Source organism: Monomorium pharaonis, chromosome 6, assembly GCF_013373865.1.
Source record: "Monomorium pharaonis isolate MP-MQ-018 chromosome 6, ASM1337386v2, whole genome shotgun sequence".
Classification (NCBI taxonomy): Eukaryota; Metazoa; Arthropoda; class Insecta; order Hymenoptera; family Formicidae; genus Monomorium; species Monomorium pharaonis.
Window position 1 is genome coordinate 24,171,646 of NC_050472.1, and position 17,827 is coordinate 24,189,472.

A 17,827-nucleotide genomic window follows, 5' to 3' on the forward strand; every position below is an offset into this window, starting at 1 on the left:
CGTCGAATCAAACTAGGTCGACTCGCCGGGGGAGTTTAAGTTGGCAGCCGTGGTGCAGGAAGAGACGCGCACCCCCCCCTCCCTCTTCACTTCGCGCACACTTCCGTTGTCGCCATCTTTCGTTTCAGGCAAGCGTGTGTGTCGTCTCGCGTCCTGCTCCATCGCGTAGTTTTACGAACTACTGACTTGGTGAGTACCGAAAAACACAATTTTTATCTCGCCCCCGTGAGCACCGTCGCGTGACCGGTCAAGCGAGCGCGGGGGTGCAGTGGAAACGCGTAGCGACGGTCTCTGTACGCCGCGTCGAGCTCGCGCGACGCGGCATTCCGTTCGGCGGCGATCCGGCGCCGCGTAGCCGCCGGTCTCTCCCCGGTGTTCTCGGCTGCTCAAACGGTGTCGAATTTCTCCGGCGTATCGCTATCCTCCATCCGACGCGCCTGCCGCTCGGTTTCGAGCCTGCCGGCGATCGAGATCGGGCTTTTTTTTCCTCGGGAACGGGGGGAGGGAATCGGGCGAGGCGCCGCGTAAAAGCCTTCGATCGCGCGCGTGCCTTCCATTGTCACGAGATGGAAGGATGGAGATTGTGTGTTTTCGCGCGGGTTTCTCCTCTCCGCTCGACTTTATCGATCGCGTGAATTGCGTCGCGTCGCTTAGCCGTACAGACGCGATCGACACCGGCGTAATGCTCCCTTTTTTTTTTTTTAAATATTTTTTTCTCGTTACTCTTCCAGGATGTTAGAAATTTTTTACTCGACTCTCGTCTCTCGCGCCGCGTCGAGATTAAACCCATCGATGGGCGGAACGACGCCTCCCTCGCGCTCCGACGCGATCTATCTACCGTCCTTGTCGCTCACGCTCGTTCTCTCGCTCGCTCATCTGCTCGTGTGTTGCGCGGTAATTTTCCACCATCGCCCCGTGACTCGCACCTCGTATCGTTCGCGACCTCACGGTCGAAACGGCTCGCGTGTCAGACGAGAGCTTTGAAGCCGTCCGACACGTTGTATCACGACGGTTTCGTCGTCGCCTTTTTCTTCGAAGTTTAATAATATTCGTCGTCGCGATGCCGCGAATCCCCTCCGGCAAGTTTCCAATTATTGCGTATCATTGTTTCACGACGTGTGCGTCGCGTAAACCCGCGACTTTTGGCCGATCACCAATGACGTTGCGCGGAGATATGCAAATTCCGCCTGGCTTCCGTCGCGTTTAACAGCGCGAATCGGACGAGTTTAATTTAATAACGGACGGACGAGCAAGTTAAGTCGCGTTCGGAAACATCTGAGGGATTCTCGGGTGTTATTTTTATCCTTGTTTCGCATTAAGGATAAAATGATACGTAGGAACACTCGGATGTTTCCGAACGTGGCCTTAGTCGTTTCTTTCGTTATTTGTATTGATTTATCGTTTTTAAAGTGAGAATTCAATTAGATGACTCTGTCCCCTTCATGAAAATTCGAACAAAGCGCATCGTCATACCCTTGACGTTGTCCCTAAAAATAACGCGTCTGAGCGAGATCGTGAATGAACGCCACATGTAGATATTCACCAAGTTGAACGAAAGTTCTTGTTATTTCTATATTTGATTCGATCGGTTTAATCAAAATCAGATTACAATTTTAAAAAATTTTATTTATGTCGTCTGGTCTATGTGGATTCTTTGCTGTTCATTTTCACTAAAAGATATACATAAGATAAATGATATCAACAGTAGTTTCTTGGTAAATGAGAGCTTTTATTTACATCTTGTAAATTTATGTATCTACATGAATGTATACGAAATTCTAAAACCCAACGAATGAAAATGAACCTGAAATTGAATATTATGAATTGGCAGTAGAGTATTAGTTTCAGTAAACAAGTTTAGTAAATAAGAATTATATTAAAATTTACATTAAGAGCGAAAAAGCAAAATTTATTAGAATCCATCAGAAGTTGCATTGTTACTTGTAAGATATAGGTCTGTTTTTTCAGCTGAGAGTTTCTTGTATTGTACCATCGTTTTTCTTTTTCTATCAAATGTGAAGGGAAAAGAGGAAACGTGATTATTGAGCTGAAAAGGGATGTTTTCCATTTAGTGACACAAGTCGACACAAGTATCGTTCTATCTTTGTTACTCATTGAACATAAAAAAGATAGAACGATGCTTGTGTTAACTTATGTTATTAAATGAAAAGCACCAAAAAACAGACAACTGTTAGTGCAATTTCTGATAAGTTTTAACAATTCTGTTTTTCTGGATTCTAGTTTTTTTTTCTAATGTGAATTCTTGCTAACAATTTTTATATGCATACATATATACAGAAAAAAAGAATTCTTTATCTTAATGTGTGATTGCCCTTTTAGAATCTTAACACAAGGAAAAGATGGAATTTAAATAAGGAACTTTCTAATCTTGCTCCAACCTCTTTCTAATCGCGTTTCTAATTTCTGTCGACCTGAAACGTTTTTGAAACATGTGATATTAGAGTGTTGTTAACATAATTCACGTATAATTATGAAATATTTAAAACTTTGCATTACATTCTATTAACAAATTTTATATTTTGTTTTTTCTTTTGTTCAATTTTTTATGAACTGAAAAATTAGTTTGTTTTAGAAAAAAAGAAAGGAGCTCTGAAACATTACATTGCTATTGGCAAATTAATCGTCGATTAACTTAATCAGATGTTAATGAGAGGCTCTATATATGAAAAATTTGAAGCAAAGTATTGGGTTTAAAATAAAATGGGCAAAAATAAAAAGTAAAGAAAGTCACATTTCAATTTGTAATAAATTTATTGTTTCTAGTTTTTTCTTAATTGTTTGTGTTAAATTTTTGATTCCTTGGTCGTTGCGTCGAGAATTCGTTCTTAATTATCAAGAAAACGCCTGTGAACATTATTTTGCACTTTATGTGGCAAATCGATTGTATCCATGCTCTTTCCTTCTCGCCTTTTACAACGAGAAAACGCGATCACTGATTAAATGATTCGGATAAGATCAGAACGGGGAATACGATTGAGATTCTCCCGCGCTTGACTAGCGCCGCTCGCCATTGGTCTGCGGCTCTCTCTACCACTCGGCCAGCATCGCAACGCTATTGGCCCGCGTGACTCCGACCGCGCCAATCGACGCGCCGCCGGCACACGAACAACGGGTTGCAGAACACACGCGACACTGGCGCCTCCGAGAACGACGCGGCAGGCACCACCGGGACGCCATTATTAACGTTTCGTTTTCTCGACGAGCCCGGTGCCGTGGAATCTTTCCGTAACGAAGACACCAGTGTCGCGTGAGCTTTCTGTTTCGTCGCTTTTGTCACGTTTGCTGAATTGCGCGCACGCGAAATCCGCATATCTCGCGAATTCTCTCGTGGATTCATCTCGTTGGATTATCGTGCCGCCGATACGATATCGTGAGCAACGTTCGACGCAGGTACGTACTTTCACATTGACGAAGGAGAATCGCCGCGTGGCATTCTCGCATTGGGGAAACTTGCGTATCGCGAGGTATCTAGTATCTCGAACACAACGAATGTAAAAGCCGTGGGAATATGCTTGCCCCCGTCCGCGCGGACGTTACGCGCCGTAGATCAGTCGCCAGGGGATCGTGGGCAAGATGGTGGAAGGAGAAGCGTCGGGATCGAAGTCAAACAATCGGCGTCACCTCCGATTGTCTTTGTTTCAATTAACGGCGGGGAAGGCCGCCGTTCCGCCGGGATTGCGTCATCGCGGCGAGATAAATCGCCTCGTGCGAGGATTACGCGACATTGCGAATGCCATCGTTTGGAGGAATAAAACGTAAAACTAGCTCCTTTTTTGCCACGAGCGCCGAATTGCTCTAGCATGATATGTTTTATTTGGCGCGATTAGGATTGATTTAATTTCTGCCTGGATGTTTGCTGCGATGATAAATATCGGGGATAGCAATTGTGGCATTTTGTAGTACACATTCGCCGGTATTATCCGGCCTTGATGCCTTTAGCGACGCAGTGCGGCGCGGGTATCAACCGCCGGCGCTGAATATCATGGCGGGGAAGAGTACGCTGAATGGATTAGCACCGTGAGATACAGAAAATAAATGCGGAGCAAGAGATCAAGCCTTCACGTTTATTTTCTCTTGCTTTGGAAATGTTTATTATGTATAAAGAAAACGAAAAAAATATAAATGTACTTGATAAATAATACAATTTCCTTAAAGTCTGAGTATAATTTGTTTATCCATATATTATTTTATAATGATGTAAGTGAACTGCATATTTCTTAATTCAAATATTTTGAAAATGTGCATTATAAAAAAATGAAAATAATAAATGCAAGATAAAAAATATACATAATTCTATATTATTATATATTATTAATTTTATGTTTACATTACATTTGCATAATTGTATAATTGGATGATAACAAAGATAAGTATTTCTGTTCTTATATATACATCTTTGTGACATTAGGTTCTTGTACGAGCCGCAAAATGCCGGGTTTTAGCAGCGTTGGCACATTTAAAATCTTCATTGGTAATTTAGCCGATAAGACCTCGAACGCGGACATAAAACCACTGTTCGAGAAATATGGAAAGGTCGTGGAATGCGACGTGGTAAAGAATTATGGCTTTGTGGTAAGTGTTGGTATCAACCGCGTCAATACTTCGATCAATACGATCGAATAATGATAGCGATTATCAACGTCGACAATGATGAATTATTTTTTTATTTACACAGCATATGGAGAATGAGGAGGCAGGCCGAAACGCGATACAGAATCTAAATGGACACATGGTTCATGGACAGCCGATAAAATGCGAGGCCGCGAAGAGTCGTAAGGGACCTAACACCCCTACGACGAAGATATTTGTGGGCAATCTTACAGATAACACCAAGGCGCCGCAGGTGCGCGAATTGTTCGCCAAGTACGGCACCGTCGTCGAATGCGACATCGTACGAAACTACGGTTTCGTTCATCTGGAGGCGACTGGCGACGTGAACGACGCCATCAAGGAGCTGAACGGACAGATCGTGGATGGGCAGCCGATGAAGGTCCAGATATCTACTAGTCGTGTGCGACAGAGGCCAGGGATGGGAGATCCGGAACAATGCTATCGATGCGGACGAGGCGGTCACTGGTCGAAGGAGTGTCCCAAAGGAGGAATGGGAGGTGGCCCAGACAGAAACGGATACAGGGACCGAATGTTCGGACGCGATCCATATCCTCCTCCGCCGCCACCACCTTTCCTCCGGGACCGGCTCATGGGTGGTGGCCGCTTTGGGGTAGGTTTCTTCTTCCCTTCGATATTTCACGTATACATACATTTAGATCAGCCTTGTTATCGATAGCATTCGTGTTAATCGATAGCGTGAGTGATCGCATGTGGGAAAATCTTGTATTAACTTTTTTATTCGGTATTTTCCTAACAGGATTACGATAGCTACTACGACAGGCGCGGTTTCGAGGACACCAGGGACCTTTACGAAAGGCGGTTTACGGGTATGACAGGGCCCAGTGACATGGGAAATACCATGTGCGGGCTAGACTTTCCACCAATGACAATGCCAACTCTACCACCAAGACGAGACCCAATGCCTCCTATGCCTCCTCTAGGTATGGGATCCATGCGTGACACTGGCTTCTCCCGTGGTAACGAGTATGGCATGTTCAGTCGCCGATCACCCCCTCCAAGTGGCAACAACGGCCGGTTCAGGTGAGTAGGTACACGGCGTACCGACTGCCCATTCGTCCGACTTAACATTGTGAACGTTCCAGGCTGGATTAACAGCTCATGCGAATTGGGGTTTCGGTGATTCGTCGACATTTTTTCTAGTCTGTTGCACATTTTCTTTCTCTTGTCATATATAGATTTCAGCTTGTATCTCTCCTTACAATATATATTTCCTTTTTTTTTTTTTTTTACTATTCCCACAAAATAGCAAACATTAAGTTGTTTCAACCATAAGTCGATATCGCGAAATTTACAATGTTTACTTCACGTCTACTTCATTATAAACCTCTGTCCTTTTTGTTAAATGTATCACCACTCTCTCTTTTTCTCTCTTCTCTTTCTTTATCTCTTTCTTACTTTTCTCTGACAATGTTATCGCGCGGCACAACGCATGATCGTTTTCGTCTATGCAAATATTACTTTCTCAAGTACTTGAGAATTTTAAAACTTAATACTTTTGTACACACGTACCAGTGTCGACCCGATGCCCACATGAGTGCAGACTCCGTCGTAGTGAAATGTTAATTATATGACGCTTGGACGTTTCTGTACATTCTAAATTTCAGTGCACCTCAGGCGTACCATCTTTGTCCATGAACGCGGGCAACCCTAGAGAGACAGTCCCGGGTCAGCGTTCAAGTCGTACAAGAGTAAGTCTTTGACTCATTTTGTTAGCGAGTAGACACGCCTCGTTCTTGTCGCTGCAACAACAAACCGCGTCAGAAATGCAATAAACAGGCCGCCTTTATACGTCGTCTACGTCCCATGGTGTTCGAATCTTTTTCCGGGTCTCGACTGATTGTTCCTTGAACATGTCGACTGCTCTTCTAGGGATGTCCTAGTTCATAGACTCTCTTGTTCCATGGCATTAACTGCGAAATTGGCCTGTATGTCTCTCACTGAATCCTTTGTGTTTCAAGCGCTCCCTATTACGTACATCACTCAGCCGGGAGTGGCGCGGAGGCCTGGGATGAAGAAACGTACCTAAGGAATGCGAATTAGAATTTCTTGATCGCACTACCGGTCCGCGAGCCAGGACGTTCTGCAATTTTAAATGAGACTCGTACGCTGTAGATAGAGAAAAGAAAGAAAAGAAAAACAGGGCTGGCGCGATTTTGGAATGACGCATCGAATCTATTATCTTTGAAACGTGTCGTAAGTAGAAACCAGCTCTCCAGATGATTTGGATCATTAAGTTGATATCAGCATCTCTTTAATCTTTTCAAGTCAAGACTTACGAACTATAACGTCAATTCGATTGGATCTAATTTGATTCAATTTTTCCGATGCGTAAACATTATTTCTTTTCTTTAACTAAAATCGTGTACTGTCTCTGATCAATATATTGACGTAACAAATTTACAAAAATATTAGTGCATTATAAATATTTTCAAATGAAGCAAATATTCAAGTATATATTTTTTCTCTCTTTTTTTTTTGTTTAGTATCGCTAAAATGTATACTTTTTTCTTGTGCGATACATATCTTGTAATATAAGATTCAATTTCTTGTTTTAAACTAAGCAATAGTCACTGTTTTTCCTTATTATTATTTTACTATTTTGCTCATTGAATTAAATTCCTAATTTAAATAGATAACTTTTTAATTAAATTTGTATTATTAGCACAGATATTAATTTAGAGTTAAAAGTTTCGTAGCACAAATACAAAAAATTATTTCACTAATAAATTATAAATTACGAATTTTTATATTGAATCGAATCGGAATTTCGTGAAATGGATAGTGAAAATGTCGCGGAGATTTCGCGATTTCGTCTTTGAGCTTTTTCGAAATTACAATCCATAACTCTTGATAGTTGACTTCTACTCACGAGGTTCAAAGCTTTTAATGTATGTAAATCCATTCGCAAAACGTTCAAATAGAAAACAGAATTGATTGAATATTTCTCAGTTTTTCTAAATACTTTTTGAATTTGTTGTTGCACGTTACCACCTCATTACCCCATACTATCCCCAGCCTGGGCTGCAAATGGCTCTTATTTTTATATAACAATACTCTTGTTGGTTTTTCTTTTTGTGAGAAGCTGTAAGATGACAAGTCGCATGGGTTAAAAATCCAGTCTACCGCTGCCTGCCTCATATGACTAGCTACAATCCCACATTCTCCTCACCGGCTCGCCCACGATCGAGTTGTGCAGATAGTGAATTACTATGCAGATAGTTGTTTGCACTTCGCTGTCGTAGGTTTTTGTAGTTATTAAACCGTCCGTTGCGTTCTTGCGCTCGAGTCTGCGAACGATTACTGGCATCGAAGGTTTGTCGTGTATACTTTTCGACAAAAAAATCACATTTTTTCCTCATACACACTCTCATATACATCTATGCGCGCACGTGCGTTCTAATATACATGTATGTACATATATTGTTTGTATGCCCGGATGTATGGAGGGATAGGAATTTTTTAATTTGATGATTTACAGTACCTGTGTATTATATCTTATCCACTATACAATTTTTTCCCTTGAGGTAACGTAATAGGCACGACAACATTCCGCTCTCCTAATCCCAAGTCGACAGTCATATTAGGCGAGGCACGCGAACCTTGCACGTGAATCTATGTATATACAGGGACTAATTCACAAAGTTAAGCCTTGGACACAAGGGAGCCAGTATATGGTATATGTTGATCTCATTGGTAGATTCGATTATTTATTATACCGCTGTTATAGTAGAGGCATGTACGAGGACTTCAGCCGAGATTCGTTTGAAGAGCGTAGGTAAGTAGAGTGAAGTGCCACTGGGTCATAATTACCACGCCTGAATTGAAATTATCCTCCCATAAACCGTGAAATTTAAAAAATTACCCAAGCCGCCCTCTTCTTTATGATCACGATCGTGTAGCACAAGGCAACGCTTTTGTTTTTACTTCCAAGAAAAATCATCGAACGATATTCATTTTTATTTCATCATATGATCTTTCTAAATGTTTTAGCAGTACTAGAATGCTAAAGATTTATAGCAAATGAAAAGTGAACGGTAGGTTTTCGATATTGTCAACGCATTTTAAAATGCACCATCATTCTGTCCCAGGCGACGAGTCGTGAAGAATTATTTAATAGCAATGGTCGAAAAAACTCATTCTCTATGCTTTATTTGTTCCATTTAGAATCGTAATCGCAAGATATTCGATCTTTCATAAAGAAGAGTGCTCGAAGGACAAAGAATTTAATTTTTTTACACGAGTTGCGCGAATATTTTTGTCGTAAAACGGAAGAATCGGTAATACAAGGTTTAGCGAGAAAAACGAGGTATTCTCCGAGTTACATATCCGCTCCAATTTTCTCCTTTTATTATTATTTTTGAATCTTGAGATTTTTTTCTTTTTCTGTCACTATTATTTACGATATTTCACTCTACGTACATGCTCTGTTACTCTACATTCCTCTGTCTTATGTTTTCTCATTCCACGCAAATAATATTTGCCTTTAACATTTACAATCTATATATATATATATATATTTATATATCTGTCCGTGCTTTGATCCACATCCACCAATCTCGTGACTGACGTGACATAATTTTGGTTACCAGACCGGGATTACGAGGGCCATCGCCGTCGCGCCGGTTCGCACCATACTAAATCGTCGCGTCGGGCTCGGATCGGTCTCTGTCGGTCGTCGGTCCGTCGGGTCTGTCTGTCGCTAGCAGGAAGCCTCGGAACCGAGATACTCTTGGCCGTCTTGCGAACTGCACGCGTGAAGATCTGCCGCCCGCTCTATGAGAAACAAGTGCTCTACCCGCAGTGCGATCTATTTTAGACGGAAAAAATCAACCTCTCGTAAAAACAAAGATAGAGCAAAGTACATATAGCCAGCCGAAAAATAGCAGAGACACGCAAAAATTATGGCAATTATCAACCTGCCTCCCTTTTTCACTATTTCTCTCTGTCTCTTTCTCCCTCCCCCATCCGACGACCTCTTCGTATCTTTTTCCGAGATTCCCGGCTTATCGATCCTTTCGTATCTCTCTTGTTGCCTGCTCTGACCTAAATTCGTTGCCTGCTCTGACCTAAACTCCTTTCGTCATACATTTGTATAAAGTCGAGTATCTTCGTGTTAATGGAGATACGGTTCACCACGGTCACCTCTCGATCCTCGATCAGGAAACCTCTTCTCTCAAAATCTGCTGCTTGAGAAACCGATCAAACTAGATCGAAACAAATCTAAATCTCAAATAAGATTCTTGCAATTTGTGGGGGGAAAAATGTAGGATCGACGAGCGTTCCGATGAGGGCCGTATCTCGCAGCGATTGAATCGCCGATCGTTTTCGGATTTTCTGTAACGATGACGCCCACCCCCTCCCCCGTTGCGCAACGATCGGTAGATCTTTCTAATCGCGCGCGTTACGCATCTTCCCGCGGGAACCGCTGGACGACATAGTAACAACCGCTTGTGGCGCAGGTACTGTGCGTAATAGTATCACTGTAATGATAATAATAATAATAATAATAATAATAATTCCATACGTTTGACAGAATGCTCGATCAAAATCCGCTATGGTCGATCGTCGAATCCCTCCCACGCGACTGCGTCGTCGCGCGTTAGAGATAGCCGAGCAGCAGGTAGATTAGGAACACCGATGTCCGCCGATCTCGTTCAGTGCGTCGAATGGAAGAATGCGAGACCCATCGTCCGCGGGAGTATACGTAACCGACAGCGGTACTCGCGATTGATCCCTTGATGATCGCTTGTGCACGTGCGCTTGTACACGATCGACCCGGTTTACGTCTTGTCAGTGCATCTTTGCATACCAAGCCAAAGAATCGTAAGATCTCTAATTCACATCTCCGTACAAAATTGTACATTAAAAATAATTTGTTGTATACAAGCACACGCGTATATATGACGAAGAAATTCTCATCCGTGGAACGCGATCGTATCAGGAAATGAACATTACTTTGCAGGAAATAAAAGATGAGGCTGAAACTAGGAATAATAATGCGTCGCAATTTTACATAAGAACTGTCTTATCGATTAGCTAGCTCGGATATCTTGATTTGGAGCTTGTTTTCTTATTTTTTTTTTAATTGTATTTTCTCATATTTTATTTCTAATTTTTAGTCAGTTAATCATGACGCGATTTCTGATACGAGGACAGTGCGGAAAAGAATCGTCTCCGAATGAGAAATTCTATCTTAAATTTTTAAATGTGTGAAACTTCTAATGCATTCGAAATAGCAGATGTCGAAGACGATTGGATTTAAACGATATTAATTTTTACAGATAACTTTGCATAGCAATGTAAATTTAAGATCTTGCGATTTTAGCGTATTCGTAATGTGTCTCGAGAAAACGTAGACCGTGCTCGACAAGGGGAAAAGAAAAGAAAAGCGTTCACCGAGATTTTTCCCCAAATAGAGGGGGGGGTAGCGTGCGGGTGTCTGACCGTTTAGAAAACCTGCTTTCATAACGCTGTTTTCTTCGCTGAATAAAAAAAAATTATAATTGGACTTTGACCCGGTAGGATGCGCCGATTCTGTATGGAAACCCAAGTGGCGGAACATTATCCTTAGCGTATATAGTAACGTAATCTTTTTATTAACGTAGGATTAACTCTGACGTAAAAAAAGACGTGTTGTAGTCTGTAATAATCGCACTTCCGTTTTGTTCGAGCGTAGTGACTTGCTGTAAGATTTTTTTCTCTATTCTCTCGTCTATGCTTTTTATTTTTTGCTGAAAACCATCCGTGTTTTTTTTTTTCTTAAAGATTATATAAATTATAACCACAATATATTGCTAATAATAATGCTGAATATAAGAGAAATGTAATAACATGTATTTGTGAAGTTCACAAGAAAAAAACGACGTGTACTGCGTGTTTCTTTAATTTCATTACACCGACTGTTCTTTCTCTCGCGGCGTACCCTTCGCCAGCAACAACAAATCCACGAGATCTCCCCTAACCTTTCCCTTGTCGCATCTTGTCGAGAATCTTGATCGGGTAAATCGATCGGACGCGCGCTTCCTTCGCTGGCTTCCTGCGCGTCGCGCGCGCGTTTCCGCTTCGCTGGCTTAATAAAAAGGAAGAAAAAAACAACAAAATACCCCGTCAAAATCTCGATCCAAAACGCGCGCGGCGTGTTCGCTCGTGTTATTCTGTCTCTTTTTGCTACCACCCTTGTGCCACCCTTCACAAGTCTGATTGTTGATCCATAAGTGGAGTTCTGCGATATTTTTTTTCCATCGAATAACTTCAACTGCTTTTATCTTCCTGTATTTTTATTTAATCGCGATACAGTGCAATCTCTATAATATGACGAATTACATAAAAAGACGATCCGAGAATTTTGTGTAACGATGTAGAGATCAATTAAAATCACGAATTTGTCATTATTTAGATTCAGAGCCATGATAAATGTATTTGAGCAAATTATTTGTTATACAACTTTAATTAAAAATAATTATTTAGATCAAACATCTTGATCCGTATAGACGTTGCACTATATCGTCAGTACCGCACTAGAAACTAGTAGTGTCTATCCACGATGCCGAGGATTATTTAATGTTCACGTGTGCACAATCCTGTTTCGATGACTAGTTTTTTTTTCTCTTGGTTCTGTTCTGCAAACTTCTCTCGAAGTTCACTGTCTTTCATTTCCGCAAACGGTTTACTCAATAGGGTGGGAAAAATAAGAATGAGATGCGCACGTAATATAATGCAACGCAAAGCGTCTTTTCGCGTTCATCGGGCACACAAGTGCGCGTTGTATCGCAGATCGTTTCCGAATTTTACAATTGTCTCGTAACGAACGTCAAAGAGAAATTTTCAATTCATTGCGCGATGCATACCCAACGATTAAAGAACTTTAGTATATGTATATATAAATAGAAAATGTTTTGGAGTCAATTAGATATCGTGTCAGCCGAAATCTTATCTCTTTAACATGAAAAAATTTTATGCTTGTTTTTTAACACAAATTTGTTTCTAATCTATTATTTACACTAAATTAGAAAGAAAATTGAACTTTTATTGTTAAATGGTTTGAGATTTCATTTGTTTTTTAATTTAAAAATTTTGTAGATTATTTATGTATTCCGGCTTATCTAAAAAGATTATCTAATGGTTCTATAATATGTAGACTTTTAAAAAATTGTTTTTTTAGCTGTCGTTTCCTTTAGAGATCTCGATTATCCATGTAAAAGTATAGGGATTATGATTTCTCATAAACTTCTTCAAAGAATCTTTACATTACCTGTGTGATCTCTTCTTATATATTAAGTACGATCGACTAAATTAATACATTGTTGATTGCTTTCAAGACAATCATAATTGTAGACTCTTGGTATCTCCTTACGACATATCTGTTTTTTTCTTTTCTTCTCTATAATCCTTTCTCTGTAAACACTTGTTTCGATCTTAATAGTCGAAATCAGGGATTGCAACGCGTTATAATTTTATAAAGTTCAGATTTCGCAATAAACGCTGGAAACAGCGATTGTACAACACGCTGTCCTACCTACGGCATCGGAAGTCTTGAAGTCTCGAGATTATAAACGATTTCTTTCCCCTTTCTCTTTCTCTGCACTGTCTTAAAGAGTTAAGGGCCATCGTAATGTAATCCGCCGAGCACACTAAATGAAATTCTTCGTTGTATGACTGATGTTTTCAGAACAATTGGCACCGCGGATGAGATGGTCGCGCACGAGCTAGCATATAGCGCGAATAAGTCACTTCATCACGCATACACGGACGTGGGATACTAATTCTCTTTCTATATATGTATTAAAACCAGAGAACACCGGGAAATGATATCGGTTTCCGATAAGCTTGTACCCTTCTCACATTGGTAGCACATACGAGATGAGGTCCTGTTTTGTACGTTTTCTTTTTTTGTACGTGACTCACGTGTGTTTTTTGCAAGTTTTTATTTTTTAATAAACGTCAAAACACGTGCGAACAACGTCTCCTTTTGAATTGTGACTGAGAATTTACCCTTTCCGGCTGGCTCTCTCGGACTAGGCTGAGCTTGTCTGTTGAAAGTGATTTGTAAATCGTTTGTAGATTGAAACCTGAAGAAGAGTAGATTGAACTGAGAAGAAGAAAGTCTTTCAATTTTTAATTCGATTTTATATGCACTTGAGGAGACATATTGATCTAAAAATATTCGCAATTAATCTGTTGAAGCGACTTTATCTTTTTTCTTCTCAGTCAGTCTGCTTTCCCAATTCCTTTTTTAAGCATAGGAGAAAGATTTGCCATCCTTTCGCCGCCTTCGTAGTGCGCGATGATCGTTTACGTGTATAAAGTTCCAATCCAAAGCCAAAGTTAAAGCTGCTTCCAAAGGTACCGAGCGAACGGCCGAATTAAAACGTAAATAAATATCCCTTTTTTTCTTGTGTATCTTAATTCGATGTTTTAACGGTATGTACATGATAATACTCATTGTTATGTGCCAGTCAAACTTGCAGACTCGGAGGTTGAGCACACAGGTCTACAGAAATCGGACTCTGGAGATCGCTTTTTCACCCGATCGACGGCAAGGCAGAAGGCGACCGGCCACGTTCTGTAGCCTATATGCAGTCATCACCCTTCCTCCCCTCCAAAGTTACTTTAAGAGACGTCGCGCAGTGCGTCCTCGGGGATAACCGAGCGAGCCTCTCTCACAGTGACTTTGGAACGTGTAGAACCAGCCACGCTATCTACTCGATCATCATCTCTCCATACTGAGATGTGGTGAGCAAACTGCTGTCCGATAATACGTAGACTATTCCGGATCCGGAGAAAGAAAAAAGAAAGAGGAACATGATCGGCCGATCTGTACACCCCTCAAGTTGACGCGAGAGAGAGGAGATCGGACCTCCTCTCGGGCTCGGCTCGGTCGCAAGAGTTTTGCGAGTTTGATCGGTGCATAGCGACGCCGTCGCCGTGTTAACTTTGGCTTCAATGCACGGTTTCGTCGAGATCGGGAGACCCCGGCGCATGATAGTCGACGAGAACGTTTGCAAGATGTCTCAGAACCAGTGGACATCCTCACAAGCATCAGAACTTGAAAAGATCCATTTGTTGTCTTGAGCTTGAATGTAACTTTTAAAGAATACACGAGAAACATTAAAGATTAATATAATTTTAGAAATAAAAAATTGATGCTCATCATTTCTCATGCGATTTTTCTGGTTTTGAGACAGTCTTACTGCACACTGCAACCCGCCCCTTCCTTTTTTTTTCAACTTTTTTGGGGGCGTTACATCCTATCGCAACTAGTAGCGCATCCGCTGTAGACGAACCCCCGACCCGCGATACGTAGACTTGACGTACTTAAGGCTCGAGGCTCGTTGACCGGGTACGCGGGGAAAAAAAGGATCTGCGATGACCGAGTCGCGCGCGCGCGCGTATAGTACACGCGTGCGGGAAGGAATGAAAAAGACTCGGGAAGCATGGAGTCGTCACACCGGGGGAGCTTCGTCGGATATAAGTATGTTCGATGTATCGCTGTAGAGTGCAAGTACACTCCCCCTCGAGGATTACGGTAATAACGTCGGTGCCGCCGGACTAGTCGTCGGATAGCGAGGGTCTGCCGCTCGATGGGCCGCAGCCTCGCTTTCGTAGACCATACGTGGACGTGCGAGATTCCGGCTCGTCGTCTTCGACGTCGTCGTTGTCTTCGTCAGCCGCCGTCGCCGTCGTCGTCGTCAGCTTCGTCGTCGTCGTCGTCGCCGCCGCCGACCTCGTCGCAGTCGCCACTCCCGTCATCGTCGCCGACAACGTCGTCTGTATAAATAATAAAGTCACGCAGCCCGAGTTGCAAAACGGTTCGGGACACACGGTGACCGCCGAGAGCGAAGCTCAACGAGATGAGAAGTTTCGAGCCCAGTCTCTGTAGCTAGATCGCTGAGATACAATACATTTCGGATTACGTGCCGGCACAGACGACCCTCTCGCAGCCGCTTAGAAAGATTAAAAAAAAATGTATATAACAAAGTAACACCCACAGTCCCTCTCGGCAGAGTTCTCTCTCACTAGAGACACGTGGAGATCGTGAATCGCCGATCGGATCCGTGCACCAGATTTTTGAGAGACACGGTCGGCACCAAGAACCCGAGAAAAATACATGTGTACATATGTAAAAACGGACGCATACGTCGTCGGGACACACGGGTTACCCCCTTGAGCTCGCGTGATAGAAAACTAACACACACCGTGTCGGTCATCGTCGTCGGTTGCCGCATTACAAAAAAAAAACGGAAAAAAGCGCAAAATCGATAGAAACGCGCGACAGCAGGGATTGTAACACGCTGTATTGTAATATGATGTGTGATATAGGACGCAACGATAGCCCTCTCTACACGCCAGCATCGTCCACGAAGGATGCACCCTCGAAGAAGCGTGCGAGCCGTGGGAGCTCGAGAGACTCTAGGGCTTCGAGTAGAGAAGCGACGCGAGAGGTCTGGTGGAGAGAAGAGCGACGTGGTGGGTAGCGAGAGGTAATTGTCCATCACAGCCAATCTATAACCACGTCGACAGAAAGAGGGAGAGAGAAATAGAAGCGGGCGAGGAGGCGAAAGTCGGAGACATAATCAAATAAAAGAGTACGCGGGGGTTGCATTACCGCAACCTCCCAGAGATAACCGCGGATCCAGTCTGTCGTTATCATTCCGACAAACACGCGTAAGAAAAACGAATAAAAATAATTAAAAAAAGAAACGACACGTTAATTCACTCCCTAATGTGTTCCACTCGAACGCCTTTGAGAGTCCTGTTTTCTTTCTTAGGAAAAGCGGCGCTTCTTAAGGGAGAGAGCCCGTCTCTACGAGAGGAATCCTCTTCTTCTGTAGGATGCGCCGGACAAAACTGTGAGATCGACTTGTGCTTACACACGCCGAATCTCCGCCCTAGAGCGGGTTCTCGAGAATCTCCGCTCGGCGAGAGCACGAAGGTATCGTAAGAATACTTTCCTCGCGCTGCAAGCCCTGTAAAATTGCGTGAAATATCGGACACTTCTATTTCAGGTAGCTTAAAATGCAACGTCAGCTGCGTTTTTTGTTTATTCTTACTCGAAGATTGAAGTTGCTATAATTTTAATTAACTCTTCATGCGATAATTTTCTTTTGCGATTTATTTCTTATGTCTGTTCATTATATTGGAAATTTAGTTCATCGAGATTATAACAGTTTTAACATCTAGTAATTTTACGAATCTTTAAATACTTGATTCTCTCATTGCAATCAAATTATGATTGTCAGAAAAGAGATGTAAAATAAGTATCTTTTTTAATAATGTTGAAATTGTTCTTTCAGTATGTTATCATTTGCATGATAGTACATTGAAGAATTTCCCTTTTGCTATTCTGTTATTCATAAATTAATACATAATCGATTCTATATAGTCATTTTTAACAAGAAACCATGTAACGATTGATCAGAATGTTCAAAGATATTTATTCCTTATTATTTATTTCCTTAATCTGATGAAAATTAAAAATCTTATATTTTTATGAATGGGCAACATCAAGTACGAACAAAGATATGCAAGAGAATCAAGTTAATTCATCTATAATGTAAAATAAAAAGCTCATAATTTCTCACTTTTGACATTGTGATTTAATGTTTATCAAGAGAAATTTTATAATATATATTTTCGTGCGATTTTCTATTGTTACTCAAACGTACATGTGTAAGATTCGACAGGTAAGACATTTGACGTTAGTTCGCTGTTGCATTGTTCGGCCCCAACGGATCTTCGCAAAGAGTCGAAGTAAATCGCTGTAAGTAAAGCCCGGTGTGAAATATATATGTTGCAGGATGTCGCCGCTTCCCGTTCGACGATACGAAAACCTTCTGACAATGAGCCGATGAATATTCAGCGTATAATTGAGGCTGTAAAGGCTGTCGCCCCCCTTTTTTTTTTATCTTCAGAACTCTGATTTGTTAAAATGTCAGAACTGTTGCACACATTTTTTTTTTTTTTTACATTATAAGACAGATTTTACTCTAGTCGCGTTTCAACACTGAAGTAAAATCGAAGAAAAATCTAATTGAATCAAAACCAGCACCAAAAAATATGTGACTAGAATAAACTGTTTTACACGTCTAGCTTGTCTTACTTCGCTCAGCTTACGCTTTTTCAAATTGCGCCATTGACTGATCTGAACTATTTTAAAACTTATCGTTATTTAACT

At 41.6% G+C, this 17,827-nt stretch overlaps 1 protein-coding gene across 24 annotated transcripts; it reads left to right on the plus strand.

Moving 5' to 3' along the window:
- Window positions 1-39: 39 nt before the first annotated feature.
- On the plus strand, window positions 40-17,741 carry LOC105830639 (RNA-binding protein lark). Of its 24 annotated transcripts, none has more exons than XR_004963882.1 (8): window positions 40-189; window positions 4,430-4,593; window positions 4,697-5,242; window positions 5,390-5,459; window positions 5,574-5,673; window positions 8,381-8,428; window positions 13,322-14,022; window positions 14,109-15,891. XR_004963882.1 is itself a non-coding variant. In XM_036288988.1 (7 exons), the coding sequence occupies exons 2-7, from the start codon at window positions 4,450-4,452 to the stop codon at window positions 17,502-17,504; spliced, it is 960 nt and encodes a 319-aa protein (XP_036144881.1). In that variant the 5' UTR covers window positions 40-189; window positions 4,430-4,449; the 3' UTR covers window positions 17,505-17,739. The 24 variants fall into 24 exon arrangements, 12 of the variants coding, with proteins under 12 accessions (XP_036144881.1, XP_012525546.1, XP_036144882.1 ...); XR_004963883.1 differs by having other exon boundaries at window positions 8,384-8,428; XR_004963884.1 differs by lacking the exons at window positions 8,381-8,428; window positions 13,322-14,022; window positions 14,109-15,891 and adding exons at window positions 6,258-6,341; window positions 17,450-17,739.
- Window positions 17,742-17,827: the final 86 nt, after the last annotated feature.

Coding starts and splice junctions, on each gene's coding strand:
- LOC105830639 (XM_028190718.1), top strand. CDS start 4,450: ATGCCGGGTTTTAGCAGCGTTGGCACATTTAAAATCTTCATTGGTAAT. Junction 5,243..5,389: donor TGGGTGGTGGCCGCTTTGGG/GTAGGTTTCTTC, acceptor TTTTCCTAACAG/GATTACGATAGCTACTACGA. Junction 8,429..15,147: donor GATTCGTTTGAAGAGCGTAG/GTAAGTAGAGTG, acceptor GTATCGCTGTAG/AGTGCAAGTACACTCCCCCT.